This window comes from Oculina patagonica, chromosome 6 (assembly GCF_052425735.1).
Source record: "Oculina patagonica isolate OP01 chromosome 6, crgOcupat, whole genome shotgun sequence".
NCBI lineage: Eukaryota > Metazoa > Cnidaria > Anthozoa > Scleractinia > Oculinidae > Oculina > Oculina patagonica.
The window spans coordinates 10317146-10339356 of NC_135763.1; the positions used below are offsets into that span (position 1 = coordinate 10317146).

Here is a 22211-nt window from a genome sequence, read left to right on the forward strand (position 1 = left end):
TGTTTCTCGATCGACTGGTTTCTTTGTAGGATTGAGTTGTACGACAATATTTTTTTGGACTACTTTTAAAGCTAAAGATGTGCAATAGTAAATCGTGTAGTAGATCGACAAAGAACACGGCGACGCCTGATTGAGGGTATACAGAATGCCTTATAGACATACTGAATGAAGCAATGTATGGTCAGGATGCGTGTGGAGTATTCTGCGGAACGGGTCTCTCTGCGCCCATCACAGGGGCGAAATGATGTACGTTGTTTAAACAACGTTTAAGTTACCAGACATTTTTTTTCGTGTTTATTCACTTGGTAATTTATCGTAATACATGTTTCTATACTCCTTCCTGTACCCATCAAAGTTTCCTTAGTAAAAAAAGTGAGCGTATCAAAGCTTCCATACATAGCTCGCCACTCTTGATGTGACAACCTATTATTTAAACAAGCGTTTTTCATAATGCCTAAAAAATATTTTACACAAACCAGAAGCATATCACAGGTGATATGCTTCTGCACAAACTTGATCACGTCGATCAAGGAAGCAGTGAGTCAATAAAGTAAGCATTCTTAACAAATAAACCTAGAAATTCAAGAGGCCATTAACAGCCTCTGAACACAATGGTTCATATTCAAGCATGTACCAAAGATTTTTCTACGCAGATGTATAGCAAACATTCTAAAAATAATTTTTCGTCAATGAAACTGCTCTTTAGCAGTGACAGCAATGGAAATTAAACAGTCATTAATCCGCCTATTCTTTATACAAGCGACCAACAGTACGAATTGTCGTCGCGTTGTGTCAGTTATTTAATTGACACATTTTGTAATAACGTCCGCCACGAAGCAACAACATTTTCACATTTTATTCACTAGCTAATTTTCTCGCTATAGTTCTTTTCAATAAAAAAAGGAAACCACACAATGAATCTGCCATTAAAGCATCGCTCAGCCAAATACGAACACAATTACAGCCTCGTAAACGACACCACACGGAGCATGCGCTAACGAACTGTTGAACACCTTTAAGTCATGATGTCAACATAGAAATTCTCTAAACTGGTATCTTTACATTTCATGTAATACGAGTTGGGAGAATTTAAAGACAAATAAGATGTCGGGGCATTTCACACATCACTCTTTAAAATGTACATTTTGATGCATGCAAACAAGCATAAATTAATTAAAAACGACAACAAGTATAAGAGAATTTTATAGTTATCCACCTAATCTAGTCTATGAGCTCAAAATTTGGTTTGTCACTGTCCTTTTCATAACGTTTTCTTACAAACGTCTTACACATCACCGCTTCAAACTTTTACAAACTTCAAAGCAAGGAAAACCGGAAGTGGCGTTGGACCACTGTGAAGACGATGAGGATACGTCAGGTTGCTTAGCAACTCAAGTGCAGAAAACCGCGGGCTCATTCAATTCTCAGAAACAGATATCGCTCTCTACTGGTTCGTTTTTCCTCTAATGCGTTTTAAATCCATATCTAAGAAATTATCATCCTGTCGTAAGACAACAAACAGGATCTTTCAGAGCGGTTCCACTGTAACAGGGACTTCCAGCTTATTGTAACCGTGACTTTAACAGCACTGTGGAAGAAAGAAAAGCAAATGATGATGTACACAAGAAATAAATACAGTCACGTTAAAGGTAAACAATGGCTTCACAGCTTAAGTAGTAGAGAATTTGCACAGGTATCGCAAAAGTCAGCATGGTGCGACCCTCATTAAAATATCGACTACTCTGAGTGACTCGTAACTTTTTAGATTGTTTGCTGCTGTTATTGCTTGTTGTTTTTCATTTCTGGTGAGGAGGTTGGGGGTGGGGGTGATTGGTGAGAGGAAGATTCTTCGGGAAAATGTAATGTACGTAACAGTAAAAACCCACGAGTAAGAACCTAGTTCTTTCCAGGTTAGCCTAAACAGGTTCTTATATAAATGGTAGTTAACACAAATTTAGGCTATTCAGGTTCTTAATAGGTTCTTATTTTCTGAAGAAAATTTAAATTGATGTTTATAGACTTTTAGTGGTATTTAGCCTATTCCTGGTATAAAATTTGCATACCACTTAAGTGTTTATGTAAAAATGAAGCACCAATCATTTAGAATATGACATTAAATACATGCATACACAGTAACGCTTAGCCAAACTAATTTCCCACAAAGAAAACATTTTTAATCAATTTTAGAAAATACAGTAAGAACCTGTTTCCAAATTTAATAATAATAATAATAATAATAATAATAATAATAATAATAATAATAATAATAATAATAATAATAATAATAATAATAATAATAATAATAATAATTTGGGGTCTAATTTTTTTAAATCTTATCCCAACTGGTTCTTACATGTTAGATTCTTACTCGCGGGTTTTTACTGTACATAATCCTGGAACAAAAACGTGCTTTAATTAATGAACTACGATTCCGTCATTTTAAAAACCAGCCCCACCCCACCCCCACGTTAAGGAGAGTAGCAAATTTTATGAGAGTAAAGAAAGGTGGTGTTATAATCACATAACACGCATCGAAACTATCTAGTAGTAACCTTTCTAACTATACCTTCATAAATCTACCTTGACAAACGAGTGGTCCATCAGCTGAATGGCGGTGTGTCGCTCATAAGGATCATGCAAAAAACAGCAGAGCAGAAAGTCCTGGCCTTCTTCACTCAGAGTTTCAGGGATGGCGGGAGTGGCTCCCTCACCAACTTTGAACATGATCACAAAGTTATTGTCACAATCAGGCCACGGAGGCTGCAATTAGAAGCAAAGGGACAGATCTGTTGTTTAACATTCTATGTCAATTGTATGCCACGGTTTGTGAATTCTGTTTCGTTAATAATGAGCTCTAAACTTCAAGTTGGCAAGGCAACAGTTTTTACTGACCAAATCACTGCCACGTAACAAACAAGGATGGATTCAAAGCATTATAAAATTGCATTTTCATTCAAACAGATAAACTTGAAAAAAGTTAGGCCGACGTTTTTTAATTCAAGTTTACCCAAATGATATCCGATTTAATCTTCTCCAGTTTTCCCACCGACCCCTTCTATGGCCGTTTCTGTGTTTTTTTTTGAGTTCTTCTACAGCTTTAAGGCGTGATTTTGATATTTCAGTTAAATCAAGGATCAGTTGGCCAGTGCTGAAAATGCCTGGTCCATAACCAGTCCCGTAGTCGAAAATATTACACTATAGTTTCTCATATGTAAAACGAAATGGCGACTTCATTTAGATTTTGTTCTTAAGTCGAATTTCTCAGGATAAAAAGGGACGCAACAACTTCTGGGTCCACAACCGGAGTCGAACCCAGAGAAAACTTCCAAGCTCCGGTTAGATGCTCTGACTTCATTCTCGGCCCCGGAGCCGCTTGTCCCTCTTAGCCGGCTTAGCCTGGGGCATGGGGAACAAGTGGCTCTGGGGACACATGAATTGGTTGGCTAGATTTTTAACAAAGGAAATTTAAATCTAGCCAATTAAAACAACCATACTAAAATCCCTTACAACAAAGGGATTTTTAAACGGTTGAATTGGTTTTGCTAAATTTAAATTTCCTTTGTTGAAAATCTAGCCAATCAAATCATGTGTTTCCAGAGCCACTTGTTCCCCATGCCCCAGGCTCAGCCGGTCAAGAGGGACAAGCGGCTCTGGGGACGAGATTGGCTCTGACTTCTGAGCAGTAGGAGACAAGCAAAGTGAGAGACATTAACCCCACCATCATCGTCATGTCTTGTTCTTTTATAATTTGGATAGAACATGTACCTTTCCTGTGGCCATCTCGACCACGACACAGCCAATGCTCCAAATATCTGCTGCCCTGCCGTACCCTGCTCCTTTGTCCAACGTTATCACCTCTGGGGCCATATATGCTGCAATAAAGCGTCCCATTTAAGAAATAAGAAAAATGTACTCCATGCGAATCGTAGCAGAAACCAGTGTGTTTTACTGGAAATCCGCGAATCTGATTGGTTCTCTCACTGATTATTCCCTGATGGATCACCATCGCTTGCACGCTGCTCTTAAAAGGGAAAATTATCCTTCAATGTTTGGCTTAAAAATACATAAAATTGTAGGATTTTGGACTGCAAGCGATAGTCAACTCGGCTGCGCGCGTACAGAAAACTCTGGCTCTTGGTCTCATTGTTAAATAGCAACAAGAGCGAATGTCTGGGAGAACAAAGAAAGGTGAAAAACACGAGCCGTAAGGGGTTTTTCGAGATCTTCCAAACGTTCACATTGTTTTCACAACTCAGCGGAAACTGCGACAGAAAAAAACGTTTTCTATATCTTTTTTGGTTTTCTTTTTCCGTACAGTATATAGCTTTCAAGAAACAGCACACACTGCATCCTGCGTATATGCAACGTTAGTAACCTTTGTCCCAAAGAAGAGAAAAGAAAGGAATTTAAAGTTTATTATAAAGGTTTGGGATATCGACGTTTGTGCCTAGTTTTGCAATTTTCTTTAGAAATTAGAGACACCCCTGGGTGTTGAACACCGTAAAAAGGGGGAAGTCTGCGTCGAGCCTAGTTGCCCATCAGGCCGGAGCTTATTTCGGTTTCAGGTAGCATAAAGCGACTAGGAGTATTTCTACGCCCCCCTGGATGGGATGCTAGTCCATCGCAGGGTTACCCCCCCCTCCCCCAGCATTAATTCGATCGGTACCCATTTATACACCTAGGTGGAAATAGGCACTATGAGAGTAAAGTGTCTTGCCCAACATTACAACAGTGACCCAAGCCAGGGCTCGAATCTGGACCGCTGGATCCGGGGTCCAGCGCACCAACAATTAGGCCACCGCGTCACCCAAGTTGAACACCGTATTGGGACTTAAAAGGTTCATTGAATACCATCTTATTAGGTCAATTTGGCGTTTAATATTATTTTTCTTGCTCACCTACTGTTCCTCGTATGTTGCTTATTTCTCCATAAACAGTCTGAAGAGGATTCTTTAATTTGATGGATGACCCAAAATCACCCAACTTGAGCAGACCACCAGATGAAACAAAAATGTTGGCACCTAAAGCAGCAACAAGTTTAATCAGTGTGTTTATCAGAGTTACATAAAAGAGGGCTAGTGAAAGTAAGGTTATTTATGGGTCTTTTGCCACCCGGTTGCCCTCATTTTGCCAGCCAGTCGGGCATTGACATCACCCATAATGCCCGCGGGAGTTCTGGGAAAATCTGCCCCTAATTTTTAGCCAATCACAGCGCGTATTATATACCTTGTTCCCAGGGTATCTCCCCTCCCGCCCCAAGAGCTCTTGGGGGAGGAGAGAGAGAGACCCTGGGAACAAGCTCATGCAATAAAATAACAGGCAATAAAGCAACACTGATATCATTGTTTTAAATTCATAAGCACTCTTAAGTTACCTTTGACATCTCTGTGAACAATCCCCTTTTCGTGAAGCACATTGACAGCAACAAGTATCTGATAAGTATACACTCTGATCATGGATTCTGGAAGGCCAAGCTTAGCCACATCTGATATGGTACCGTCTGCACAGTACTCCATGAATATGAACATCTCATCCTAAAAAACAGTAGCATATAGGAGTTGGATTGGTCTCGCATACAACATGTCAAGGAACATAACTACAGCCGAACCTTCACAGCGGTCAAACGCAAAAATCCAATGCCTTTAAAGAGAAAGTTTTCGGAAATTTAAGACGTTTGCATGGGGCAGTTTGGAGCAGTTTTAGCGGGAACTGCACACACGCGCGGTGTTTGACTGCTGCGTGAACTGCGTGAGTCCAACTCCTATTAAGTGGCGCGCGCCTTCAAAAAAATCGATATTTATCGCCGAAGTTTGATTTCTATCCCCAAATAAAGGGTATATCTTCAATTACATGTTCAAAGATAATGTTTTTCATGTGTAAAGTTGCCTACCATTTATTTCTAAACAGTTTAGACCAAAAATCTGCGAAATCTCAGTGACATAGTCCCTTTAAACGGCCATAATACTGTAAATAAAACCCTCAAAAGCGGCCACCTTTGTTTTGCCCCTATTTAGCAACCAGCTAGAATGTCATAAACGACGTTTGGCTTTGTTTCTACAAGATCATCACAGACATGACTCTTAAATGGAAGGTGACGACTGAAAATTCATTCAAACACAAGTTTATTGTCGTCTTCATGTCATTGCGTGATTCCTTTCCACGCTTTTCTTTGCAATGAAATAACGTGACATTTTAAAGAGACCTTACGCTTATTTCTGGCAAGGCCCTATAAAGAGGCCACTTGCCATTTCCCCGAGAGTGGCCACTTAATAGCGGATCTACTGTACAGTAAAAACCCGCGTATAAGAACCTAACATTTAAGAACCTGTTAGGCTAAAATTTCATTTTTAAGCACCCTTCGCATAAGAACCATTTTAGGCTAAAATTCTAAAACAGGTTCTTATTTTCAAAAAAGAAAAAATAATCTTCTCAAAAATATAGAATTAAAAAATCTTCTCAAAAATATATTTATAACACAGTCTGTACACATTATAGTTACAGTATAGGTTTGATTTTAACACAATCAGATTAAAAGAGTATAGTATTTTGCTTACCGAAGCCTCCAAGAATACTGTTATTGGACATTAAAGACCAGATCATTTAAAAATTCTACATTATTTCTTGAACAAAAGTTAAGAACCTAATTAAGAACCTAGTTAGCCTAATTTCACACTTAATACCATTTATATAAGAACCTGTTTAGGCTAACTTGAAAAAACCTAGGTTCTTATACGCGGGTTTTTACTGTATTCACTAAAACCCTGTGATTAAATCTCTGTTACTTACCCTGTGAAGTTCCACACCGTAGTACTTGACTAAGCTTTCATGTCTGATACCTTCAAAGTTCTTAATTTCGTCAGCAAGATCCCTTATTTCACCATGATCATTTGGCTGGAACTTGATCTAGTGACAAAATTATCAAACAGTAAATATCCTGTACAGTCATTTAAAATACAAGGCAGTAATATAACAACTGAACAGTGCTAAACACAAAGAAGGACAATGCTAAGCTCGATCATTTATAACCGTGTTCAGTTTGTTGCGAGCGTGGGACAAAGAAAAAATTCTGACTCTCAGAAGGGAATCGAACCCATAAACTACCCAGCTACCTGTATTTGCTTCGAGTTTTGACTGGTTCACTGGATTGTCGGTCTCCTTTGTGATTGGCCAGAGTGAATACTTTGGTTTCAGTTTTACAACACTCAATCAAAAATCGCCTTAACAGTTCTCCATTTAGTTGAACATTTTTTACAAAGCCGCTCAAGTATTCTCACCTGTTTCACGGCCATCACTTCCCCGGTATCCAAATTAACACATGCATAAACTTTTCCAAACTGACCTTCACCTACAGTTCATACAGTGAGAAACAATAAAAACAACATTTTTATAGATAATTATTTAAAATACGACGCACAGAGGAGTATTTTTGGCGAACTTCGAGGTGTTTAGAAATGTGATGACACTCTCTCTCTCTCAAGCGTTTGATATATATTCTCAATCGGAAATAAATCTAAGGAGTAAACGGAGAAATAAAATCTATGCTAAATGAGATCAGATTTCCACACCACTTGGAATGGTTATTTATATGGTTTACTTTGTTTGAACTTGATGAGCTAACAATGAGTTTGAGAATCCACGTTCCAGTATCTCCACATAGTTTGAATGAAAACAGATTTTTTTGGCGACAAGGGGTTTGTTAGGGTGATCTGAAGTCACCTCTTCAAGAGCGAAAACCTGCATGACAGTGACTTCACCGCGGTGACAGTGACAGTGACAGTGACAGTGACTTCAGGCAGCTTTTCTTACCATTTCGGCGTTTTTTGTTCAAATTGAAGTGTTAGTATGAGCAAGAATAGATAAAAATAGTTGCTGAGTGTAAGCATAATCCCATTTCCTCAGGTAAACGAGTGTTTTTTTCTTTTAAATGTTCCGCATCCAAACCAAAATGACAAATGACAAATGGCGCCGACAAGTCCGCATATTGCTTTTTTCAAACACGTAGAACTTTTTTAGTAAAGCTCCAAAAAACTTAGTAAACCCTTAGGATACCGGTTATGTATCGAACTTTGAACAGTGAAAATTAAAACCTTATCTTTGCAGTACTTTTCTTATTTTTTGCATATTTCTGTCGTTTGACCGCGGTCAAGACAGTGACACACTATACAAACAAAATGTAACCACCACCACTTACCAATCTTGTTTCCTCGTTGCCACTTGAATGGAACCTTCCTGCTGGAAATGCTTGCCAGCTCCTTGACAATATCACGGCGTCTGTTGCTCACACGGCCAATAACATGCTTATCATACAAATACTGGTTTCTCTTTATCTCCAATTTCTTCAAGGAGTGGCGCACTTTTTCTAGCCTTGATGCGTCCGGTGCTCCCGCGAAGCTGTCTTTATGTTTTGCAGTTTCTTTTTCTCCTTCATCGCCGCTTTCACCCTCAGCATTGTTCGCTGGAGAAGGAGACTTTTTGATTAATAACTAATTACTTGATAAAATTTCAATTTTTTTCCCGGACACATTTTACAGACACCCTTCAAAGAAAGCAATTTTAAAAAGGTATGTAAGATGTAATCTACTGCTGATACCGCTAGAGATTATCCCATATAGCGGCTAGGAGTTTTGCCACTTTCCCCAGATGGAATGCTATGTCTATCGTGGTGATCCCAAGCATTTTTGTCAGGTTGCCTCTAGTCACCAGTACTGCTGGGTGGAGAAGCACTGTGAGAGCTGTGTCTTGCGCAAGAACACAACACAGTGACCACAGCGAAGGGCTTAAATAAACTCAAACCATCATGCCTACACCTGGGCGGAGAGAGGCACTGTGAGGGCTGTGTCTGCGCAAGAACACAACACAGTGACCACGGCGCAGGGCTTAAATAAACTCAAACCATCTTACCTACACCTGAGTGGATAGAGGCACTGTGAGAGCTGTGTCTTGCCCAACAACACAACACAATGACCACGGCGCAGGGCTTAAATGAACTCAAACCATCATGGACATCATGCCTACCCCTGGGTGGAGAGAGGCACTGTGAGAGTAAAGTGCTTTGCCCAATAACACAACGCAGTGACCATGGCAGGGCTCACACCCAGACCATTGTGCCTCACACCTCACATACACGTAAATGATACTCACATTACAAAAATACTTGTTGTTACTGAACAAACACTAGTTATAGGGGCTTCTTCAAAACAAGAAACAAATGACTGCAAACATGCAGGATGAAAATGATTCTTTTTAGTTAAATCAACACAAAATGCACTTCTAACCGCGGTTGTTGACATCTGTTGCTAGACTCTGAAACTGTTGCTTAGCTACAGGGTCTGACAGTTGTCGTTGTGTGGCTTGACTTTCATCAGTGTCTGCCTGGTCCCCTGGAGATTTGGGCGGCTTTCCTGCGGGCCAAGAAAATGGCCTCAATAATCCGGCTGGTGCAGCACTCCTACCAAACACTGGAGATGGACAGGCTGGGCTTTGGGATCTGTATGCTAAAGGGAAAAAAAGGTAAGGTAAGGCAAAGTGTTGCATATGAGCCTAGTGGCCCATCAGGCTGGAGCTTATCCCGGTTTCTGTAGCATAAAGTGACAAGGAGTATTTCTACTTCCCCCTGGATGTGATGCTAGTCCATCGCAGGGTTACCCGCAGCACTAAATTTGCTTGTACCCATTTATACACCTAGGGGGAATAGAGGCACTGTGAGAGTAAAGTGTCTTGCCCAGGAACATAACACAGCACCTTGGCCAGGGCTCAAACCCGGACCGCTTGACCGTGAGTCTCACACGCTAACCAATAGGCCACCACGCCTCCCAAAGGGGAAAAAATTGTAAAAATTAAATACAGCTAAATAAAGTCTAGGCTAAATTAGACTCATTGATAGACTTGAGCTGTTAATAGTCAGCGACTTTCAGCAGTGGTTGCACCCGTTGGGGCTGCAAACAGGGTCTTGCAGCCATAAGCCTGCGAATGCAGCCACCTTTAATAGTGCTCTGGTTGCGCGCCCGGGAGTGCCACATGTGTGTCAGCGTGCTGTAGAGTGCGCTCAACTCCCCCCAAAATCTCATTGGCAATAGAATTTAAAGATTTAAAGATTTTAGACGTTCTGTGAATGAAGGATTGGATTCAATCTGTACATTAAAACACTTAGATACCAGAGCTTGGTAAAAGCACACTAGTTAGTTACCTGGGCTGGCTGTTCCACTGCAGCTCTCAGCACTACCAATAACATGGCAGATGCATGTGTTGATCTCTTTCTTTAACTCCTACAAAGAAAACAAATTGAGCAATCAAAAATTAAACTCAAGGTTATGATGTATGGATCAAGCACAGCGTTGCCAATACATAACAAATGAAAATTAAATTCAGTATTAATTTTTCCTGTCTAGCCTGCCTAAGAATCAAACTAAAAATGTGTCTGTTGGACTTTAATATACCCGCCAGTATATGGAACATTTGTAACTTCAGTTACCTGGAATGCAGACTCTGACAAAGTTGTCAATGTCTTAGGGTCGCACGCCACTGTAAGGAAGTCAAGTCCTTGATTGGCCCATCTGTACACAAAAGATATATCAAACAGCTCTCAAACATGCTATCGTAACATTACAGTGAAAAATAAACAATATAGAAATGGAAAGAGAAAGAATGTTACAGGAAGAGACAGCGGTACGGCGCAGCAGACCAGATATTGAACTTGTCTAACATTGAATGGATGATCAATCGACATGGAACAGAGGGCCCGAACCTAATTCGCCAATACCACAGGAAGAAATAGGACTGTCGCTGTTAGTCTAGTATTATCGAATTCATGTACACTGTGGTTTGAATTCGTTTTTTGTTTATTTGTAATTTTCAAACTAGTTTTGTATTTTGTCTTTTTTTTTCCTTTATGGGGGAGGGCAGGGGGGCATTTTGTGGTGTTTGCAAAATGCAATACTTGATCAATGCATTAATTTCTGTAGCCATGACAAAAGAAATGCATGGATACTGAACTGGAACTTATTCCACACCTTGGTCTTGTGCCTCTTCCTCTCTCGCATTTTGTCATCACAAACTTCATCCATTTCTTAGCAAATGCCAGCATTTTGTGTCCAAGAGCATCCTTTCTATCCCCAAAAACCAAACGTGCTACCTCTTTTTGATACTGAAAACAAACAAAGCGTTCTTAAGGACGTTCGCGCCAAAATTTTCTACTCGACAGTTTTTTTTTTAATTTTTACTGTAGTCAGATAATGAGTTACTTGTGTCAGAAATGCAAAAAAAAGTTGGGGTCACCAACTTCATTTCAGAGATAAAGCGTGTGGAAAACTACCCTGATTTTAAAAAAATGGCGCTCGTAATTCAGCATGGCTTAGAGGATTTAAAGTTAAAAATATCGAACATGAGGAAACAAAGGCAAACAATCATAGCCACATTTTGTAGAAGTGCGTCTGTTGCGTAAATAATTCCTACTGTTGCCATCTTTTTTGTAAGACTTAACCCTGGTAAGAGGCATTTAAAACCGTCGTACAACAAAACATATTGCTTAAAAAGTGGAATTCAAACGTGCGTGGGACAAAAAAACAAACTTTTAATTGACAGATTTTTTTCATTTTCTGCTAAACGTAGAGAATCAAAATTGATCCATAAAGAAAAAAGTAGGGGAGAGCAAACTACAAGCGAAGTTACCACAAAGGCTACCCACCCTATATGTGCTTAAAAAATTTCCTCAGTGCACGCACTCGATGCATGACGTAGCATGACGTTGCAACATGAATTATGTGCACAGTAAGGATGCGCATAAACAATTAGCGTGAACGTCCTTAAGTCATTCAATTTTTATATTGCGAGGATTACATCATTCATTTCAATTTTTATATTGTAAATTTTTATATTATTGTATATTGTAAAGTGCCATTTATCTCTTACCTAGGTGGTGCTAAACAAATACTTATTATTATCATTATCATTATTTGAGAGATGTGTTGGCCTAGAAGTTGGCACGATTGTCGCCAGACCGAGTGGCCAGGTTTTGAGCACTGGTCAGGGTTGCTGTATTGTGCTGCTGGGCACCACACCTAACTCCCACAGTGCTGCTCTTAAATATGGTGGATAAATTATGGGAAACAGTGATCTGTTAAAGAAATCTGACAAAATGCTGGTGGGAGGACCTGTGATGGACTAGCATACCATAATGTCTTCATCATCTGGGCAGAGTGGCAATACTCCTAATCACTTAATGCTACAGTGTACTACAGAGACTGGGATATAAGGTCCGCCAGTGAGGGCCTGTAGCTTAAGTATGACCTTTCCTTAAGCTTTCCAGTCATTGAGAGTCCCATACTTAACAGACAGAATGATTTTTGCAGGACAATGTGGTTTTCCCCACACAGAACTGAAGCTGTTGTGATTTAAATTTATCTCTGATTTAAAAGGTTTCAAACTGGTTTGTTTTTTTATATTATTTTCATTGTTTCATATTGACTATCACAAACAAAACCATAGGGAAATGAATTAAAATAAAACTGGCTTGGAAAGTGTTAAACTTTAAATAAATAAAAAAAACACATAGTTACCTTATCCCAACTTAAATCTGTATGCCTCACAGAGCTGGTTTCATTTGTATGAGGCATGGCTTTCTTTTCAACTACAGTTTAGTACAAATCTATCTTAGTTTGCAAACATAATTGAGTTAAGTGTACCTCAAAACCAAAGTTGTAACACAAGTGCATTGTCTCTGTGTAGGTTTGATAAACCATGGCCTTTTCTGTTTCCTCCATCTCAAACATGCTGTCAAGATCCAAGTTCTCGTCAACTCTTTCAACAGCGCTGACAATTTTTTCACGAAGAGTGAGGCATGCATCCTACAAAAGGAAATGAAGCTTAGCTGCTATGGTCACAACATAAATGTGCCAAAAAATACTAATAATAGTGCAATTTAGGCTATGCAAAACATGAGACAATGCTGGACAGCAGAATGCTTAGCTGGATGGTATTGGAGTCTTTCCCCAACCACCCCAACACTATTTGTGGCAATAGACATGTTGTGATGAGATCGACAGGGCATGATTTCCAAATGGTTTGACAACTCTTCACACTGTCAAACTGCCAGCAAGTGACACACTTTCATTGTATCAACAGATCCACATAGTTGTTGATCAATACAGGATTGAACACACTTACAAAATTTAGCGTTTGACAAAATTCTACAAACGCAATCTTGAACATAACCTGTTTACACTGGTTTTTAGACCATTTAAATAGGCCGAGGAAGAGTTAAGAAACAAAAAGACAAACCTGCAATTCATCAAGAGCTTCAGCAATGGCCTGATGGCTTGAGGTTCTTTGCTTGACAATGCTGACTGATAAACTCATGCTCTCCAGAAACAGTTTACGTTGAACATCCAACTCCTTGGAGTTCTGCACCACCAATATCATACCCCCGACCTGAAATAAAAATAAAAATAAAAATTAACAGATATCAGGTACTTGTATTTGATTATAATCAGGCAACCATTCCTACAAAATAACACAAGCCATAATTTTGTGCCATGTATTTCAATGTGGGGTTGATCCACTCCCAAAGACCAAAGCAATGGGTGGAAGAGGGGGGGGAGGTAGGGCAAATCCCTCCAGGGAGGGGATATTTTCTGGAACCACACAATCCAAAATATAATACAATGACACTTTAACGTCGGGACACACTAGGCAACAAGGCACTGCATCATGTCGCGGGGACAAGTTGCTGCAACATGTTGCTTCGTGTGACATGGTGCATTTTTGCAACAATCTTTGTCGCTGCGACAGAATTTTGTCACTGCGATCAGTCGCAGGAATTCAAACCAGTTTGAATTTGTGTGATCGCAGCAACAAAATGAGCGAAAGCAGCGTTGTTGCAGCATGTGCACACTTCTGCGACAAGTCGCTGGGACAAAATATTTTCGCATAATTATTGAATTGAAAAACTAGTTCACATTCCCACTCCTTCGCATTTGCTGCATGTGCACCGAACAAGTGCCTTGTCGCAGCGACTTGTTTAGAAGCAGTACACACGGAGTGATTTGTTGCAGAGACCTGTTGCTGCGACTGGTCGCCTTGTGTGTCCCGACTTAATACTCAATGTATTCCTTAGTCCCCCCCCCCCCCATGGGAACAAGGATATAACAAGTCTCTGTCATCACCTGTATGTCTGCTAAGCTGATAGCAGTGTCCATTGTTGGGTTGACCACCACCTTCTTGCCGTTCCATGTCACTGGTGTCTCATTCCCGCTTTCTGTATCACATGACGGCATGATCAGAAGGTATCCAGAACTGTCACAGACAACTTGGTCGCCAAATTCTTCTTGAACACAGCACGAATTCAAGAGGTGAATGATTTGACTGTGATAGCAAGGAAACAAGGGAAAGTTACAAAAAAATTAAATTATTTTATCATACACGTACACATTTTTTTAAATGTCACTGTTTTAGTATATAATAAAACAACTATTCACCTAAGTGTCAATGACTAGTGGTGAATATTTACCTTGCCACTTAGCGGCACGGTAAATATCCACCACTAGCCACCTCCACTTCAGTGAATATTTGTTAAATATTCAAAGAAGGGATGTTATTATAGAACAAAATAATTGTTAATACTAATACCAGCACTGACCATTTCTTCTTAACCATTGTTCTTGGCAGAAACATAAATAGACCAGCGGTGTGTCTTGCCACAACCTAGAATACAATATTAAAAATGCTGACGTATTCATTAGAATAAGTTTGCTTTAGTTTTCGCATTTTTTCTGAGCTGTTTAACTCGATCCAAAAACAGACATGCCTATTTTTCGCTGATCACGAGTAAAACCAAACCAGTCAAGACTCGGCTAACACATTTTATCCTGCGATTCTTACCAGTTGCATGGTTTTGGTTTTACTTATGATCAGATCATTGTGTTAAATTTCTCAAGCATTGCGATTGGTTTGGTGTGATTGCAGTGTCAGAAGAAGACATCTCTGATTTACAACTGCACTGTCTGCACACATGTTAATTAACTTTGACAGTTTAATTTAATGATTCAAATCTGTAAGGAAAACTACTTAATATTTAAATACTTTAAAAGATTCCACACCTGCACATGTCCGCTAGCCTCTAATCTTGTCAACAGCTCATACAGGGGTACATCAATGCTGAACTTTGCAGCATTTTCAAGGTCATTCCGCAGTTTCTTGGTGAAGCCCAGAGCTTTAGAAGCCCTTTCTCTCGCCTCATTAAACAAGTGTTTAAAACCTCGGCAAGCTTCCAGAACTTTTCGTCTGTCAAAACAAAATCATTCCAAGTAATATAACATAAAATCGGCATCACATGACATAAGAACATAGCAGCCCATTTGAATACTGGGGATAGTGACTTTTCAGGGCTTGGTATTGTATGCAAGTGCAAAAAAAGTCAATTCCTTAATGGATAGGTGAGTAAGGGAGTGTGTAAGGTGGATATGCAAACTGGATGTGGGGTATTACAGTTGTAACACTACATTTTGTATTTTAAGATTTCTATGGATCACAGAGAACTTTTCTTTTCCTCAACAGTACTTAATAAGCTCATGTGTCTTTTTGACTGGTTTATAAAATTTGTACTGACAAGTTGTCCACCATTTACATGTTAACCATTTTACAAGGCAAAACTGCTTTGACTAATAGTACTAGTAATAATAATGTTATTAAACTATATTTCCTGTAAATCTATACATAATTTAATAATTATTATTGTCACAAGAAAATGAAAAATGTACCTGAGATCATCGCTCTGATCAGTGTTATTATGAAGATCAGAACAACTCTGATCCAATTCTGACTCCAGAAAATCACCAGTTGACTCAAGCAAGCCTGAAGCCATGACACTGAACCAAGTTTAAAAGTAACAAGTGAATAAATTCAATAAATGTCTTAATTAGAGTTTAAAAATTATACCATCACAACTGCCTAACTGATCAACAGATAGGACATAAACAAATAAAGAAAACCAATAAAGATCTATAAACTTTGGTGTAAGTGAAGAACAACTGTCAGCCGACAGGTTATTCTGGGAGCTGTTTTTCACTTACACCGACTTTCTTATACATTGAGGGGCACTTGTCTATCCTTTTCTCATTGGCTAAGAGCCTACAACTAAGTGTGGAATAAAAACAGTGAAAACAAACTGCAAAGAAACTCTGCTTACTCACTATTCTGCTACAAGATTAGTGAATAAATTGTCAAGTTGGCAGGTAATGAGTGATTTCCAGTAGTTCATGCACTGTGCCTGGGAATCTTGTTAACACACTCACAACTTAGTAAAGATGTCTTGCTTATGTTTCCCACAATGGTTTGTTAGTGGTTAAATTTTATTTAAAAAAAGTTTATACAATGCAATTATGATTAGATTAGGTTTTTGTGTAATCAAGGTCCCAGTTAGTGTCCTCAGCCTCAGCCTTTAGCTTCAGCTAAAAACAATTACTTCAACATTATTCCAGATATCACAAAACTCCATCAAAATAATAATAACTCTCATTGTTATAATATAATAACCACACACGTGTAAGTGAATTTGTCTTTTCAAACATGCTGATTGGTTAACTTGGAGGTGATTAGCAAAGTACTATTCACCTCTAAAAAGAAACAAGAAAGAAACAAACTGCCGTCGTGAGTCGTGTGTCATAATAAATCATCTTACCAAAATCTTGTCCCACCCTCAACTTCTCCACCTCTAACATGACGACAGTGTTTTTTCACAAAGCTCCATTCCTCTTCAAGAATGTTCTTTAGTCCTTTAGATGCCTGGGGAAGCCTCTGAACAAAGTGGATCACATTGTGCAAGTATTCAAAATAAACCTATGACAAAAAATAAGAAACACTTAATTCTCATTTAATTCTATGAAAAGAAATAGATGCATTTAGTAAGTATTAAAAAAAATTTCATCCCATTAAATGCATGTTCTCAGTGCATTTAACAATCACAAGACCACAAGTCTATTTCAACAAAGAAATCTGCTAAGCTACTAATGATATCAGTAGCACAGCTGACTCATAATTACATAATATAAGCAGTTGCTATTGTTTTGGGGGCTAGGGACATTGCTCCTGCTTGTTCTGTTATTCCAGGGCTGCAGGAGTCAAATGAAATGTAGGGCAGTTGCCCCTCACTTTCTGAGAAAAAAATTAACTAAAAGGAGATTTATCAGATCTTAGCAGTCGGGAATGTTAAATTTAATTTAGGGTTGATATACATACATATAAGTAACAGAGACACAAAAAATGTCATCTCTTCCTTAAATGTGTGTTAGAAAGGTTTTTAAGCTCAGAGGTCTATTAAACTATTTCCTAGAAGTATGAGATGTCACTTGTCTCCACATTGCTTGCTAATTTTCTCTTTTTAAAAAAAATGGTTTCCAGATGGTTTGAGTGTGACAACAAACTGCCTCGAAAGGTGTCCCAAAATGCACCAAATGACATTAAGGCATGTTTAGATTTTCAAAACTTTCTGGGGGAGAATGCCCCCAGATTCCCCGATGGAAATGGGTCTCTGGCCCATTTCAATACACCACTATCAGTGCTAACTCATTTCAAAATTCGTTCACTTCATTTACGGGCATGTATTCTCTAGAAGGGTAGCAAGCCATAATTTTATATGTTGCCTTGTGAGAGCTGCTTCCTAACCCAGTGATATCAGGAGTGAAAAACAATTTTGATGATACACACAAACAAGTAGTAAAAAAATATATCAATTGGCAAATACCTGAAGCAAACTCTGAAGATCCTGTTCAAACCCTTCAATGTCACTTTCGGTGTTTTCCTTGCTCACCTCTTCCGAGTTCACAATTCCATCCACAAGGTCAAGGTAATAGTCTTTGACAAGAACTCCACCTAACAGTACATCCTTACACTCTCGTAACAGCTGTGTACAGATGCAAAAGAAATTATAAATGTCGCTTATTGTGCAAGTAAGCAGTGACAGATCCAGGGGGGGGGGGGATTATCCAGACCCTGGTTGGCCTGCTCTCGAAAATAATTTTTCACGGCCCTACGGGCCTCTATCTGGCCTAATAATAAGGTGGGGACCTGCCCCCCCCAGACCCCTCCCCTAGATCTGTCACTGGTAAGTGAGGGGGACAACAAGCGGAGAAAGGGGGGGAGGGGAGGGGAGGTGGGAGAAGAGGGGGAAGGGCCGGTGGGACGGGAGAGAATGACATTAGGTATATCAATGGACGAGCACAAAAAGGGGGAAACCACTGAAAAGGGTCAGGAACGGGAGTGGACGAAGCGGAGGCAGACCACCTGCAAAGCCCCCCCCCCCCACCTTCCCAACCTCCACAAGTAACAGCCAGCTCAGTGTGGATTTACAAAATCAACCTTCTACATGAACAATAGTGGCAGCCCAATACAGTAAGCACCAGGGGAGCAGGGGTGGTGCAGTGGTGAGAGTGCTAGCCTCCCACCAATGTGGCCTGGGTTCGATTTTAGCCTGGTGCCATATGTGGGTTGAGTTTGTTGTTGGTTTGGATGCAGTTGATAATGAAACTTACAAAAGTAAAGGTAGACTTCTATGGTTAGCACTGGAAAGGGAAGGGATAAAGTTTCATTGCAACAGAACTGTCCCCACAGAGGTTGACCACAGCACAAAAGGAACCCATCACTAATCAGCTAATAAAAGCAGTGTTTCTTTGTCTACCTGTCTCACGCTCAATGATGATGGCTCCCCTTTGGGTCGATGTTGTAACCTTAAACGCAAACATTCATGGACAATGTCCAGTGGAACACGTGACAGAAACAGATACAATGAACGGAATGAAGGCAGACCAGTTTTCTTGAACTCATCACTCCAAAACCTTTGTTCAGGATTGTCTTGTCTGCGACACATTGTACTATGCGGATGACAGCTACAACAAGGCGATTGTTCACCTCCTTCCCCTTTCAAAAGTGTCTCCAAATAGTTTACAGACCATTGCCGTTGCCCAAATGCAACCGGATAACAACAATGGCAGTCATCATCATCGCAGCTACTGCCCGGAAGAACTAACGCTTGTCTAGCTTTCATCACACTAGTGTCCAGAATGTCATCTAGCCTCTTTCCGAGTTTAATCAGCCCCATCTTTTTTATGCTATGGTCAACAAATGGTCTGTAACGTGACGTGGAGCTCCACACAAAGTTCGACATGTTGCTGCTTGTTCTTGAAGGTCTCGATGGAGTGCTGGTTTGAGACTCGTATGAGATTGTTCTAAGTGGTGATGAGGGCGCACTGTTTGATGACCCCTCATTTTCACCTCTCTCGTTCTGACTGTCCATATTGTCATCATCATAATCGTCGTCGTCATCTTCGTCATTGTCAGACGATGACAAAAACATTGCACCACTGTCATCATGGCCCAGATCTGATGCAGGACATACACTTTCTACAGAAAAAAAAATATCCAAGTTATATTGATGAAAAGTTATGTTTTATCAATACAGTAGTGTGGTAGACAAAGAGCAACAGATTTGTACAAAAGAGTTATCCTAAATTTTGGTGTGAAGATACTGTTATACTAGAGAACATTTCATACAACTTATCTTGCAATTTTGTTACACACAATCTGAAACGATAAACATTGCCTAGTGTAACAATGCAGGGCTTGAAAAAGTTCCGTCCAGTGTTTTGGGACAAATTCCCGCGGGGCAAGTAAATTTCATGCACACATGACCAATGGGCAAGGGCCCAGACAAGTTGTCTGTCGACCATAAGAAAAGTAAACAAAGACAAGCATGCAACTGGGGTTACTGCCCCTGGGGGGGAGGGAGGAACTCCCATATATAGGGACGGGGAGCTCATCGCATGAAAATACCCATATTATGAGACTATCTGGCGTGGCTCAGCGATTTTAGATCCCTAAAGATACTAAAATTGAAAAGAGTTTATATTAATTGTATTTTCTTCGGTGCAACCCTAAACGAGACCCTGACGGCTAAAAATATTGCCATTTTGCCCAAAACACCCTAAGTCCGAAATTTATACCCCTAAGCGAGAGACGACGAGCATCCCCGTCCCTTTCATATGGGATTCCTCCACCCAGGTTACTGCCCGGGCAAGTAACTTAATTTTGAGAGCTGCTTATCCAAAGGACAAGCAGAAATAAAGTTTTTTTCAAGCCCTGAACAGTTACTTAAAATGTGCTTTAATACCTAATCTTCCAAGACCAACGTCCAACCAATCATGCCAGGTTTCTACTTCAGCTGCATTTACACCAACAAACTTTGCAATCAAATGTAGTTTGTGGTATAACTCCCTTGTCACATTCAACCACAAGCACATTGTTTCAAAGTTTCTTGTGAATTCCTTGCTGGTGTACTTTGGGTTTTGCTCTCCTAAGGACTGACGGGTAGGGTAAAGGTTTTCCACCCTTTCAACCTTGTCAAAAAGTTCGGTTACTTGATCAATGGCAGCTTTGAGCTGACAGCATGTTCTATCTGGCAGCATTTCTCTTCCAGGCTTAAAGCCAGCTTCATCAGGGTGAAGTTTCTGGTTCCTTTGACTTAAATCTAAAGACAGCCGGCCTTTTAAGGCTGTATAATTGGTTATATTTGTGGCAGGGCCATTGACAAAGCCATCAGTCTCAGGTGAAAACTGTTCATTTGTCTTGGTTACAGAGTCTTCTTTCTTCTGGGAGTTTAATGAATCAAGATGTTCTATACGATTACTTTCACAAGAGTTGCGCATTGAAGAATTAACAGGACATGTCAATTGTGCGGATGTGCCTGAATCACTGTCTGTGCGTGTGAAATTGTCGTCTTTGCTGTCACTTTTGTTGCTTGCATGTCCTAACAAAAGATCACCATTTCCATCTTGACTGTTTTGATCAACTTTTTCATTAACAATCTGAGTGTTCACATCCTGCTTCTTGACTTTAAAATTTATGACTTCATCTAACACCTCCTCTACATTAGCACGTGCTCGTATTAAGTAAAGATCTTGTTCTTCCATGGTTCTGTTAGCATGCCATGCCTGCAGTTCCAGCCACAGTGCTTGTGACAACTCAACCTGATATTTTTTGTTCTCCTCTGAGCTTTGCCTCTCCACTGCACTGCCATTAACTCCATACTGCTTCTCTTGTTGTTTATGAGCCAGTGACCCAAGTTTGATCAGCAAAGAAAATGTTCTGTAAAACTCCATTCTTGCCTCTGGACAGAACGGATTAAGGTAATTCCGAGATGACAAGCGGGGATCGGATTCTGAGCGAGTAGCTTTTCGATGGCTTCGAGTAACAGTCTCTTTGATGGAAATTGATTTTGCGCGGACAATACCTGTATTTGTATTCGCACCGTCAGTGGAATCCTCGCAAACGCAGTCCAAGGACATGAATCGACTTGTCGATTCGATCTTGATGCTGGGAATTTCTAAGGATTTTGAAGAATCTGCGCCACCTTCAATGCTTACGAATGCAACATCGACACTACCTCTTTTGTACTTTCTCTGGAAAGCTCGTTCCGTCGTCAGCTGAGTCGAACCTCTTTTCTTCCGCCTTTCTAGCTCCGCTCTTTCGGACGGATTGGGTCCACATTCACGAGTTAATGGGCTCTTTAAAAATCCTTGCACCTTTTCTTTTTCACGTTTTGACTTTTCTTTCAGCCTTCTAACATTTCTTGGCGGAGTGACTCCGTAAGGGAATCCGTCAGACAGTTCGTTCTCTGATGACAAATCAACATGTTCCTCTCGTTCGGAGTCAAATTCGGAACCTGAGCCCCTGTCATCTAAACGATTTCGTTCAACCTCTATACTTCCTTGCTTTTCAAAAAGTTCTGCTGGGTCGATTTCATCGCAAGGAGAGCCAGCAATTTGGTGCAGCTCATCCGAATCGTCGCCCGCCTCCGCCATTTTGTTTGTGAACTGCAGTGTTGGGTCCCAGTTCCACAGCGCGAGCTGTACAGCGGGTAAACCCGGTGAACCCGCGGGTAAGCGGGTAAAGTTGCGCCCGCAGGCCCGAATGTCAGGCATCTTGATGGGGTTTGCTAGCCTTGTTTTATGTTTTTTCTCCCATTCTTGAAAGTTGACTTCGTAGTCATTTGCAGATACTTGTTAACCGTTAAAGCACTCATTAATTTGAAAGGTAAAATATTGTAACAGCAGACCACCTCAAGCTTATCAAATGAGATTTGTTGGAAGCTAGATGATGCCAAACTTGATCATATACTTCAACCTCAACTTTATTTGTTTTTAAAATGTGAAATGTTGAAGCATGCT

The 22211-nt window shown here is 40.1% G+C and overlaps 1 protein-coding gene across 2 annotated transcripts; it reads right to left on the bottom strand.

Annotated features, from left to right (window-relative positions):
- Positions 1-91: 91 nt before the first annotated feature.
- LOC144658872 (mitogen-activated protein kinase kinase kinase 4-like) lies at positions 92-21858 on the bottom strand. 2 transcript variants are annotated; one of them, XM_078519355.1, is made up of 22 exons: positions 20156-21858; positions 18668-19389; positions 17735-17893; positions 16673-16830; positions 15753-15860; positions 15093-15276; positions 14633-14697; positions 14160-14358; positions 13276-13425; positions 12681-12842; positions 11010-11143; positions 10472-10553; positions 10187-10265; positions 9276-9494; positions 8192-8455; positions 7275-7345; positions 6787-6903; positions 5375-5534; positions 4899-5021; positions 3766-3872; positions 2567-2760; positions 92-1588 (listed from the first exon to the last, which is right to left on the bottom strand). In XM_078519355.1, the coding sequence occupies exons 1-21, from the start codon at positions 21843-21845 to the stop codon at positions 2569-2571; spliced, it is 5145 nt and encodes a 1714-aa protein (XP_078375481.1). In that variant the 5' UTR covers positions 21846-21858; the 3' UTR covers positions 92-1588; positions 2567-2568. The 2 variants fall into 2 exon arrangements, with proteins under 2 accessions (XP_078375481.1, XP_078375482.1); XM_078519356.1 differs by having other exon boundaries at positions 95-1588; positions 2581-2760.
- Positions 21859-22211: the final 353 nt, after the last annotated feature.